General features: G+C 34.0%; 1 protein-coding gene across 1 annotated transcript in view; it reads left to right on the top strand.

The window, feature by feature from the left end:
* SEC31A (SEC31 homolog A, COPII coat complex component) overlaps nucleotides 1-13,183 on the top strand; it is a 73,393-nt gene that overhangs the window by 30,101 nt on the left and 30,109 nt on the right. The window contains 6 exon segments of the mRNA XM_026509852.4: nucleotides 632-706; nucleotides 2,030-2,068; nucleotides 2,560-2,637; nucleotides 5,235-5,310; nucleotides 5,737-5,915; nucleotides 12,048-12,174. Coding sequence (XP_026365637.3) covers nucleotides 632-706; nucleotides 2,030-2,068; nucleotides 2,560-2,637; nucleotides 5,235-5,310; nucleotides 5,737-5,915; nucleotides 12,048-12,174 — 574 coding nt within the window.

The following is a 13,183-nucleotide window of genomic DNA, read 5'->3' as shown; positions in this document are numbered from 1 at the left end:
CTTTTACTGAGTTGCATTTATGACAATAGGAAATAGAGTTTTCTGGTTGGTCATTTTGCCTCCACTGGAATGTCTGTTTCTTGATACTGCGTTTTCCAAAGAGATCTTATAACCCTATACAAGAAGGTTAAATTCTAAAATTACAGAATTTTATATTTTGTAATTATTAATTTTGGGAAAGAGTTGTAGGACATTGAGTGTTCCACAGAGTGTTGTGTTTTGCATGCATATAACCATTGGACATGAGTTAGCTTGTATTTACAGAAAAGCTTTGGGGTGCCTGGCTGGCTCCGTCAGTAGATCATTCAACTCTTGATTTCAGGGTCATGAGTTCAAGCCCCACAGTAGGCATGGAGTTTACTTAAAAAATAAGATAAAAGTAAGCTTTATTCAACAAGGATAATTAATTACTAGTATACTTACTATTTTAAAAAGTGACCTATTAAAACTATTTTGGGGACTCTTTCTACTGTGAGCCTTCTACATAGTAGATACAGAAAGCTTTAGTTGGTGACAGTAGACTTTAGTAGACTTTATTTTTGATAATTTTTAATAATTCTACTTGGAATTTGATCAAGTAATTAAAAATTTAAAGGCAGGTCTTTATTTTAAGATTATGTCTTCTTTAAAGGTAAACTTTGAGGATGATTCTCGGGGAAAATACCTTGAACTTCTAGGATACAGAAAAGAAGACCTAGGAAAGAAGGTAAATTTCTGGGAAAGTTAAAGACTGTGCTTATACAAGTAAAGTATTTATGTAGAATAAGTGTTCTTTTTATAAACTTCTATACAGATAATCTCAAATCATTCAGTAAATATTTAACAAGAATTTGTGTTTGGTTGCCAGAGTTCCAAATACATATTATTAAATGTGTAATTCCACCTTGGACCTGGATTTAAAAGCTGCCAGAACCACCTTGACTTCAAACTTGATTTAAACAGCTGTGTCATATCAGGTAGAATTGGGCCTTGAAAGATAGGAGGCTATCAACTTCAAACACTGGAAATAACAGATTTTAAGAGGGTGTGTAGCAATGGCCCTGGAGGAAAAGAAAATGAGGAAACTTAAAGACCACCCATGTTCACTACAGCTTAAGTGATGAAAAAGAGAGTACTGGTTCTAAGATTACCACTATTTTCTACCCTCACCGTTCATGCCTTTAGCCCACATTTCCAAATTCTCTATGAGTTTGGCCAGCTGACAAATAGCTAGTAAATATTTTGGAACCAGGACAATTTATTATACTGAACCTGAATAAACAAAAGTCCAACTGAGTCACTTAATATTTTAACTTACAAGAAGATTCCCTTTTAAAAAGAGAGTCGTATTCCAGTTCCAGTTTTCTTCTCAAAGAGGGACTTCATTATTACTCATTCCACAGTTTGATATGACCAGCACGAAAGACACTCTGACTTTGGAAACCTTGAAGGAATTATTTTAGATTCTTTGTGTAATTTGTATTAGCCCTTTGTTCTTTGAAAGTGACTCAAGTTTTCTGTAGCGTTGCAGGTTGCCGTACATGGTACAGCTTAGATACTGTGCACTCTGAGCAGTGCCGAGCACATTGAAGATGTCACATCACAGCCCCACTGCTTATTGGCTGTGTGTCTTTGCTCATTCCTTTAGATTTTTTTATATTTAATTTTATCATTGGTCTAAACTTCTTGGTGCTATAACTTTTATAGGTTTGTAAGGGATTAATATGAAAGTTTTACCAAATACCTAATAGTAAAAATGAAATAGAATCTGATTGTCAAAATACTTCTAACAGCAGTTCTTCAGTAGTGAGTACTTGAAGAAATTTTTAAAAATTAATTATAGTTACTTAAAAGAAAGTAGAAGAAAACATGCTTGTTTTGAGGTTAGGTTTGTGATTGAATAGCAGATTTTATTCTTTCCTGAAACACACCATTCCTGATCTGAACTTTGGTGGATTTTTGCCAATGAAAATGGAGAAAGAGGTGAGCATGTGCTATATGCCTTGAAATAGAATTCCATGTAGTAGGTGAGTTGTTGTTTTTATTTCAGATTGCTTTGGCCTTGAACAAAGTGGATGGACCCGATGTGGTAAGAAGGCCTTTAAAAATAGCTACCTTCCAAAAATTTGGTTTAGGTCATAACACAGAAAGAAATGTAATTTAAGAAATGTGTCTGTTTTATTGCTTTATAGTATAAAAATAAATGCTGATTGTAGATATTGTAATAAGTGAATTCTTATTTTAAAATAGTATAAGTTTAGCTGGTAGAAGGAATTCCTTTCTCTTGGTATTATTTGAATTTTGCAAAAGAGGAAAAACAATATCAATGACTGCTCAGATACTTAAGGTTAAGATCTTTGTTCCTGGGGGACATTTGATAGGAAAAAAGGGAAGGTCTTAGCAGTAATGCTCTTTGCTTTTCCTCTGATAGTACTTCTTAAATCAATTTACTTAGTGTTGCTTCTTATGATTAAACTAGCTCTGAATGTTGTTGGTTGGGTCTTTTGTCTTTCTTAATCACTAATATTCTTTTAATGCTACATTCTTCAACTTCCCTTGTAATTGTTTTGTGTACCAAAGGCTCTTAAAGACTCTGACCAAGTAGCACAGAGTGATGGGGAGGAGAGCCCTGCTGCTGAAGAGCAGCTCTTGGGAGAGGTACTTATTTCTTTCATCTTTAATTACACTGGGAAAATATGTGATATTTGTTTATCTCACATTGAAATATGGAAAATTTGCTTGACTACTTGTTCCAAAGTACAGTTGAAATATATTGTTTTCTTAGAGATTTTGGGGGTAGGAGTCTATTTACTTGCTTGACAGAAGTATCATCTATGAAATCTTTAGTTCTTTGAGCTAGCTTCTGGATTATATGTTTTAAAATTAACAGTTGACATGAGATTGACTTAATTTGGTCAGGTGGATATCAGCATGTCAAAATGAAAAGAGATCTTACTCAGAAATCCACAATACATTGCATGTAAAGTTAATGTTTTTTCTTAACACATTAATGTTTAGGGCCTGCTGTCAGTGGCAGAGGCTTCTAGAGTAGTCTTGAACTTTGAATCCATGTATAGAATTTTTCACTAAATAAACTGTCATGATTTACTGATTGTCATGATAAACGTGTCGTGAGTTGTAGTTGACAATTTTTATAACCAGTTAAAAAGAGTCCTTGAACACAGAGTTGTATCATTAATTTTTTTCCTTTTGTTTTTCTGGGGTTTTTTTAACCATTACTAAATAATTCTGTACTTTTCTTGCTTTCTAATTATATTCGATCTTGGAAAATTAATCAACAAGTTCTTGTTTCTCATCTCATCTTTGACTTTTTCATTGTTCTTTCTGATATGGAGATACCCTGACTATAGAATGTTTCTTACAATCCTTAGCTAAGTTATAAGAATAATTCATCAGTAAATTAGGCTTTTATAAGATAATTATTAAAAAACACTTTCCCTAGAAGTAGATGTAACATTTATTTAACCTGAGAATAAAGAATATGAATAAAATCTTTGTAAAATTATAATTTGAACCAATTTTGGTAATACCTATACAGAATTGTAGGATACATTGAAGAAATATACTTTCATCTATGTACAACGAGATTAACTATGTATTATCAAGTAGAGGACCATTTGGAAATACACTTATGAATTAATAGATCAGAATAATATGGGGGCGCCTGGGTGGCACAGCGGTTAAGCGTCTGCCTTTGGCTCAGGGCGTGATGCCGGCATTACGGGATCAAGCCCCACATCAGGCTTCTCTGCTATGAGGCTGCTTCTTCCTCTCCCACTCCCCCTGCTTGTGTTCCCTCTCACTGGCTGTCTCTATCTCTGTCAAATAAATAAATAAAATCTTTTTAAAAAAATAGATCAGAATAATATGTACTTAACAAAATGGTAGTCACCAATATGTACTTTCAGAGTATTTGAAAGATTTTGTTTAGGGAGGTAGAATCCTCCCCTTTACCTTGATGATGCCATTTGTTTATCAGGCATGATAGTTTATCATCGAAAATACTCAACGTGTAATAAACTGTTTTTTTCAGCCTTATATTTCAGAAGTCCATGAATAAGGTTTATTAATTGTTTCTTAGAAGGCAAATTTGAAAAATCTGAGTTTTAAAAAAAGGGTTTTTTAGTAAGTTAGTGAATATAATCAGATCAGTATCTGATTTACTTATTAATGTGAATAACTTAAATTCTAAAATCTTTCTGAATTATAAAAGTTCTAAAATGCTTCTCTTTAGTTAGGGAAAGAATTAAGGTTATGATTATTCTCCTGTAATAGTATTAACTAATTGAGCATTATTTACAGATGATGCTATGCTGTACCCTGCACTAAAATTCCCCAATCCAGAAATGCCCCTGACTTTGAATACTAAGCACTTACATTCAGATGTGTAGGTAACACAAGCACAGAAGATAGGTATTTTATCTCATGAAAGACAGCTATGTTTTTCTTTAAAAATTTCTCTATAATCTCTGATTTATTTTTGTCTTCTTGTGAATTTTTATACATAGAAAGCATTTAAACTATTTGCCAGCAGTATGCCTTCCTTATGTTTCTTTTCTTCTAAAGAAAGAAAATATAGAATTTCTTACAGGTAGTCTTACAGGTAGTCTCAGAAGTTTATAACAGAACTGTGTATCTTTTTACCAGACCAACCTGCTACTGCAGGTATGACTAATTTAAGGGAATACAAAATCTGTAATTGAATTTGAGTGTATTCGTATAGTCTTTTATATAGCGTTTGTACAAGGGCACCAGGTAATTTTTTTTTCATGACTGATTCGGTTAAAATAAAAAGACCTTCTTATAACTAAACCTAATGATTGGGCAGAGATTTTTAGACATGTAGAAAATTTTAGATGTATAGCAGCAGGGTTGTTTTAAAATCGTAATACGGTAAAATAAAAAACGTATATTTTGCATTTTTCAAGCTATTCTTATTTGAAGTATCTAAGAAAACAAAGATTCTTCAGTAATTTCTGAGCTACCAGTAATAGATATGTATCCTTAATAGATACGTATCCTTTTTTTTTTAACATTATTCTTGATGACCTTTTATTTTATTTATGATTGTATAATGGGAATTAATACTTAGGAAAGTCTTAGATCTGAGAACTTTTCTGGAATAACTTGGCCTGTCATCTAGTCAGTAGGTGAATAATTATATATAGATCTTGTTTGCCAGTGAATTATTCCAGTTTCATCCTGGCTAAATTGCTGCCTTCCCATCTCTTTAGTGCATTAAAGAGGGAAAACAAGAATCTGAATTTCTACCATCAGCAGGAGGAACATTTAACATCTCCATCAGCGGCGGTAAATACCTATTTCATTTTGACTTTTAACTATTTGAAAGCAGATAGTCCCTAAGTTTAGATTACAAATGTTTTGTTACAAGTGGTAGAGGGTTGAAAAGAAGAACTCAGTTATTTAGTATATGTAATTAGTCTCTTGGAGATAGTGGTATATTCTGACATCTATGTGATAAAAAACTGTATAACAATCTCTATTATTCCAGTATAAACAATCTGAAAAATGTGTTATTTTACCTGATTTACTTACATGCATGTCAGTATATTTCCATAGACCTCAAAAACTTGTGTTAGAAATTAATCCACCAGTCATATTCAGAAATTAGCATTGTTTTCTCCTTTGTGTGTACATGTAAAAATTGATAGGTATAAAATGTTTTCTTGTAGCAAAAACTTTATTTAACCTGGGTGTATTGTTTCCTCATTGCAGATATTGATGGTTTAATTACTCAGGCTTTGCTGACGGGTAACTTTGAGAGTGCTGTTGACCTTTGTTTACATGATAACCGCATGGCTGATGCCATTATATTGGCCATAGCAGGTGGACAAGAACTCTTGGCTCAAACGCAGAAAAAGTACTTTGCAAAATCCCAAAGCAAAATTACCAGGGTATGTTATCTTAAAAATATAAACTATAACACGTATCTGATTATAAAAACTTTTATTAAAGATAACTAAAATGCAGAAAACAGTAAAGAACAAAAAACCCATTCATAATTCCTTGAACTAGAAATAGTTATTGTTGATAGTTTGGCAGTTATTATTTTTATTTTTTGTATTTTGTGTATATAACTTTTTTAACGAAAAGTGCTTTTCGGTTTTTTATTGTAGAAAAGTTAAAATATAGGAAAATTTAAAGATAAAAATGTTAATTTTAAAATTCTCATTCTTCCATCAAATTGGTACATACCCTTTTGTACCTCTTTCTGTGTATTTGTAGAATTTTTTAAAAACAGAATCAGTACCATATATATGTGTGTGTGTGTGTGTGTGTGTGTGTGTGTGTGTGTGTGGTTTTGCTTATCTATATTGCCACTTACGTTGTAAATGGTTTACTATATCATTAAATATTCTTACAAAAATTTTTAATTGCTCTATAATGTGTTGTTATAAGGATATATTACTTCTCTCATTTTTGGGGTGTTCAGGCAGTTTCTAATATTTTTCCTAATACAGATAAGATAGTGATAAACATCTTTGTTGTACCTAAGAATTTTGTATGATTTCTAATTGTTTAATGAGGCTGTAAGTCCTATGAAAAGAATTTTTGGTGCAGAGAGTCTGAACATTTTTAAGCCCCTGCTTAATGCTATTAAATTTCTTTCCATAAAGTTGTCTCAGTGTTTAGCCCTGTCAGCACTGGTTGCTGTCAGTCTCCCCTGCCTTATCTCGTGCCACTCCCTCCCCGTTATCTTTCAGCCACACCAGTTGCCTTTCGGTTTCTCACACACTCTATGTGCCTTTCTCCCTTGGGACTTTGCACCTCCTGTTCCCTTGCCCTGGAATGTTGTTTTTTTCTTTTCTTTCTTTCTTTTTTTTTTTTTTTTGTTTTAATTTAAATTCCAGTTTATATACATTGTAATATAGGTTTCAGGTATACAATATAAGTGATTCAGCACTTCCATACAGCACCCGGTGCTCATCACAGCAAGTGCACTCCTTAATCCCCATCACCTAGTTCACCCATTCCTTCCATCCACCTTCATTCCGGTAACCATCAGTTTGTTCTCTATAGTTAAGAGTCGCTTTCTTGGTTTGCCCCTCTCTCTTTTTTTTCCCCTTTGCCTATTTTGTTTCTTAAATTCCACATATGAGTGAAATCATATGGTATTTGTCTTTCTCTGACTGACTTATTTTGCTTAACATAATGCTCTTTAGCTCCATCCACATCATTGCACATGGCAAGATGGCATTCTTTTTTATGGCTGAGTAATATTCCATTGTCTATATATACCACTTCTTTATCCATTCAGCAGGCAGTGGACATTTGGGCTCGTTCCATAATTTGGCTATTGTTGATAATGCTGCTTTAAACATTGGGGTGCTTGTATCCCTTCAAAGCAGTATTTTTGTATCCTTTGAGTAAATACCTCATAGTGGAATTGCTGGATCATAGGGTAGTTCTGTTTTTAACTTTCTGAGGAACCACCATGGTGTTTTCCACACTGGCTGCAGCAGTTGCATTCCCACCAACAGTATAAGAGGGTTCCCCTTTCTCTGCATCATTGCCAACATCTGTTGTTTCCTGTGCTGTTAGTTTTGGTAATTCTGACAGGTATGAGATGGTATCTCATTGTAATTTTGATTTTTATTGCCCTGATGATGAGTGATGTTGAGCATCTTTTCATGTGTGTGTTGGCCATCTGTATGTCTTCTTTGGAAAAATGTCTATTCATGTCTTCTGGCATTTTTTAACTGGATTATTTTTTGGGTGTTGAATTTTATAAATTCTTTATATATTTTGGATACTAACCCTTTATCAAATATGTCATTTGCAAGTATCTTCCCCCATTCCATAGGTTGACTTTTAGTTTTGTTGGTTGCCCTTCGCTGTGCAGACGGTTTTTATTTTGATGTAGTCCCGATAGTTTATTTCTGCTTTTGTTTCCCTTGCCTCAGGAGACATATCTAAAAAGAAGTTGCTACAGCTGATGTCAAAGAGGTTACGACCTGTGTTCTCCTTTAGGATTTTTATGGTTTCCTGTCTTATATTTAGGCCTTTCATCCATTGTGAATCTGTTTTTGTGTATGGTGTAAAAAAGTGATCCAGTTTCATTCTTTTGAATGTTGTTGTCCAATTTTCCCAACGCGATTTGTTGAAGAGACTGTCTTTTTTCCATTGGATATTCTTTCTGCTTTGTTGAAGATTAGTTGACCATATAGTTGTAGATTCATTTCTGAGTTTTCTGTTCTGTTGATCTATGTATCTGTTTTCATGCCAGTACCATACTGTCTTGATGACTACAGCATTGTAATATACCTTGAATTCCATAATTGTGATGCCTCCAGCTTTGCTTTTCTTTTTCAAGATTTCTTTGGCTCTTCGGGGTCTTTTGTGGTTCTACACTGATTATTGTTCTAGCGCTGTGGAAAATGCTGTTGGTATTTTGATAGTGATTACATTAAACGTATAGATTGCTTTGGGTAGTATAGACATTTTAACAATATTTGTTCTTCCAGTCCATGAGCATGGAATATCTTTCCATTTCTTTGGTTATCTTCAATTTCTTTCATCAGTGTTTTATAGTTTTCAGAGTATGAGTCTTTTACCTCTTTGGTTAGGTTTATTCCTAGGTATCTTACTATTTTTGGTGCAGTTGTGAATGGAATTGATCCCTTAATTTCTCTTTCTACTACCTCATTATTGGTGTATAGAAGTGCAACATATTTCTGTACATTGATTTTTGTATCCTGTGGCTTTACTAAATTCCTATGTCAGTTCTAGCAATTCTTTGGTGGAGTCTTTGGGTTTTCTACATAATAGAGTATCATGTCATCTGCATATAGTGAAAGTTTGACTTCTGGCTTGCCAAATTTGAATGGCTTTTATTTCTTTTTGTTGTCTGATTGCTGAGGCTAGGACTTCCAGTACTATATTGAATTAAAAGTGGTGAGAGTGGACATCCCTATCTTGTTCCTGACCATAGAGGAAAAAAGTTCTCAGTTTTTCCCCATTTAGGATGATTTTATGTGTGCGTTTTCATATGTGGCCTTTATTATGTTGAGGTGTGTTCCTTCTAAACCTACACTATTGAGGGTTTTTATCATGAATGGATGTACCTTATCAAATGTTTTTTCCTGAATCTGTTGAAAGGATCATATGGTTCTTATCCTTTCTCTTATTGATATGATGTATCACATTGATTTGCGAATATTGAGCCACCCTTGTAATCAGGAATAAATCCTACTTGATCGTGATGAATGATTTTTTTAATGTATTGTTGGATTCAGTTTGCTAGTATTCTGTTGAAGATTTTTGCGTCTGTGTTCATCAGAGATACTGGCCTGTAGTTCTTTTTTTTTTTTTAAGATTTTATTTATCATTTATTTGAGACAGAGAGTGCAAGCAGGGAGGGGGGGAGGAGCAAAGGAAGAGGGACAAGCAGACTCCATGCGAAACATAGAGCCCTACATGGGCTTGATCTCACAACCCTGAGATCACAGCCTGAGCCAAAACCAGAGCCGGATGCTAAACTGAGCCACCCAGGTGCCCCTATAGTTCTTTTTTGTGATGTCTTTTTTTTTTTTTTTTTTTAAGATTTTATTTATTTGAGAGAGAGAGGCGGGAGAGCATGAGCAGGGGGATGAGCAGAGGGAGAGGGAGAAGCAGACTTCCTGCTGAGCAGGGAGCCCAATGTGGGGCTCGTCCCAGGACTCCGAGATCACCACTCGAGCCAAAGGCAGACGCCCAGCCGACTGAGCCACCCAGGCGCCCCTTTTGTGGTGTCTTTATCTGGTTTTGGTATCAGGGTAATGCTGACCTCATAGAATGAATTTGGAAGTTTTCTTTTCTATTTTTTGGAGTAGTTTGAGAAGAATAGGTATTAACTCTTTAAATGTTTGGTAGAATTTGTCTGTGAAGCCATCTGGTCCTGGACTTTTGTTCTTTGGGAGTTTTTTGATTACTGAATCAATTTCATTGCTGGTTATTGGTCTGTTCAAATTTTCTATTTTCTATTTCTTCCTGTTTCAGTTTTGGTAATTTATGTTTCTAGGAGTTTACCTATTTCTTCTAGGTTGTCCAATTTGTTGGCATAATAGTTTTTCATAATATTCTCTTATAATTGTTTGTATTTCTGTGGTGTTGGTTGTTACTTCTCTTCTCTCATTTGTGATTTTACTTATTTGGGTCCTTCTCTTTTCTTTTTGATAAATCTGGCTAGAGCTTTATCAGTTTTATTAATTTTTTCAAAGAACCAGCTCCTGGTTTCATTCATCTGTTTTATTGCTTTTTTAATTTTCTGTATCATTTATTTCTGCTCTAATCTTTATTATTTCCTTCCCTCTGCTGGCTTTGGGCTTCGTTTGTTGTTCTTTTGCTAGCTTCTTTAGGTGTAAGGTTAGGTTGCTTGAGATTTTTCTTGCTTCTTGAGGTAGGCCCGTATTGCTATATCCTTCCCTCTTGGAACCACTTTGCTGCATCCCAGAGGTTTTGCACCATTGTGTTTTCATTTTCATTTGTTTCCATATACTTTTTTTATTTCTTTTTTTATTTCCTGGTTGACCCATTCATTGTTCAGTAGCATGTTATTTAACCCGCATGTATTTATGATCTTTCCAGATTTTTTTCTTTTGGCTGATTTCCAGTTTAATAACATTGTGGTCAGAAAAGTTGCATAGTATTACTTCATTCTTTTTATGTTTGTTGAGGCCTGTTTTGTGACCTAATATATGACCTGTTCTGGAGAACGTTCCATGTGCACTTGAAAAGAATGTGTATTCTGCTGTTTTAGGATGGAATGTTCTGAATATATCTGTTAAGTCCATCTGATCCAGTGTGTCATTCAAAGCCTTTGTTTCCTTGTTGATTTTCTGTTTAGATCTGTCCATTGATGTAAGTGAGTTATTAAAGTCCCCTACTGTTTTTGTGTTATTGTCAATGAGTTCTTTTAAGTTTGTTATTAAGTGTTTTATATATTTGGGCGCTCCCATGTTGGGTGCATAAATATTTACAATTGTTTTATCATCTTGTTGGATTGTCCTCTTTATTATTATATAGTGTCCTCCTTTGTCTCTTGTTACAATCTTTGTTTTAAAGTCTAGTCTGTCTGATTTAAGTATTGCTATTCCGACTTTCTTTGATGTCCGTTTGCTTAACAAATGTTTCTCCACTCCCTCACTTTCAATCTGCAGGTGTCGTTAGGTCTAAAATGAGTCTCTTGTAAGCAGCATATAGATGGGTCTTGTTTTTTTATCCATTCTGACACCCTTTGTCTTTTAATTGAGGTGTTTAGTCCATTTATATTCAAGTAATTATTGATCGATACATATTTATTGCTCTTTTATTACTTGGTTGTTCCTGGAGATTTTCTCTGATTCTTTCTTGTCTTTCTTTCACATTTTGCTGATTTCTTTTTTAGTGATGTATTTGAATTTCTTTCTCTTTATTCCTTGCATGTTTATTAGTGGTTTTTGATCTGTCATTACCATTAGGTTTGTATATAGCCTCTTCTGCATATAGCAGTTTACATGAAGATGTTAAAGTTTGAGCTCATTCTTTTCTCCTCTCCTCCCATTGTTTATATGGGTTATTATATTTTATATCCATGTGTGTGTGTTCCTTGACTCATTTTCAACTTCTAGGGTATTTAGGATAATTGGATAATTATCTAGTTATAGTCATAGGACAAGGTAAGCCTAGGGTCCTCCTACTCTTTTGTTGTCTTCCTGTTTCCTGACCTGTTTTCTTCTTGATGAAGTTAATTCTGACTTCATATCTCACATGTACTCAGAAGGTTTTTCCTGATCCATCAAACCAGGTCATGTTTTCCTGTTAAATATTAACCCTATACTTTTCCTTCCCAGCCTATTTACAAAATATGTTCGTTTGATTTTTTTTTAAGAAAAATAATAACCATCTTTTATGTCAGTTGGTTCAAGGATATACTTCACTTTGCTGCTGCTTTATTCTGCATGAAATACTTTGAATAGTAGTTTTGAATGATATGATTGGTTAGCCAAAGTTAATTTTTACTAATATACCAAAGGCTTTTAATTCTCGCTTTATTTTCCTTTCTTAAGCTAATTACTGCAGTGGTGATGAAGAACTGGAAAGAAATTGTTGAGTCTTGTGACCTTAAAAATTGGAGAGAGGCTTTAGCAGCAGTGTTGACTTATGCTAAACCAGATGAGTTTTCAGCCCTTTGTGGTAAGAAAATGAGCCTTATATTTATATTTATTAAATAAAATTACTGACAGATATTATTAAAAATTTTTGCAAACCAGCTAATCACTCAATAAGAAAAGGAATTTCTCATTTGAATGCTTTTCTCAGAATTATTAACTACATTATTTCTCCATACCTAGTCATTATTTTTAATGATTTTGGTTTCAGGCGGACCAGACGTGGAATCTTGCCTCTGCCACTTACTGACTGGATGACCTAGGAAAGATTACTTTCTAAGCCTTAGTCTATTATTTGTAAAATTGCAAATAATCAGCTCTCACTTAATAAATATTAGCTTGATAGGGGACCTGGGTGGCTCAGTCATTGAAGCGCCTGCCTTCTGCTCGGGTCATGTTGCTGGGGTCCTGGGATTGAGCCCTACATTGGGCTCCCTGCTCAGTGGGGAGTCTCCATCTTCCTCAGCCTCTGCTTCTCCCCCTGCTTGTTCTCTCTCTCTCTGTCAAATAAATAAAATCTTTAAAAATAAAAAAATAAAATATTAGCTTGATAAAATTAGTAATTATAGCATTTGAATGGAAATTACAAATTACCATCAAAGGCCATGACTAGATGGGTGGCTAAGGAATGATACTTCTTATTTGTAAGAACAGAAGCTTTAGGCTGCTGGCATAAGAACAACTAACCATTTGCTACCTTGAAAGCATGAGAATATGAAAGTTATACGGTTTTAACTTTATTATCATAAATAATTTATAGTAGTCCTACCTACCATTGATGTTCATTCCGAATGTGCCGTATTTTAGTCTACTACTTACACAAACATCAGATATGATGAAATGGAGTTAAATATTCATTGGAATTTTTCCCTTCAAATATTGTTCCCATTTATTATTTTTTAATATAACTAATGGAAATTCATTCTGTAGCTAGGTATATAGAATCTTGTCAAGCCATTTATTATATACAATTAGTCACACACTTCCATTCTTTTAACATAAATATTTACTGAACATTTAGATAACAGTGATTT

The sequence above is a fragment of the Ursus arctos genome, unplaced genomic scaffold (genome assembly GCF_023065955.2).
Source record: "Ursus arctos isolate Adak ecotype North America unplaced genomic scaffold, UrsArc2.0 scaffold_9, whole genome shotgun sequence".
NCBI classification, from domain to species: Eukaryota; Metazoa; Chordata; class Mammalia; order Carnivora; family Ursidae; genus Ursus; species Ursus arctos.
This window is presented reverse-complemented; position numbering and strand designations above follow the sequence as displayed.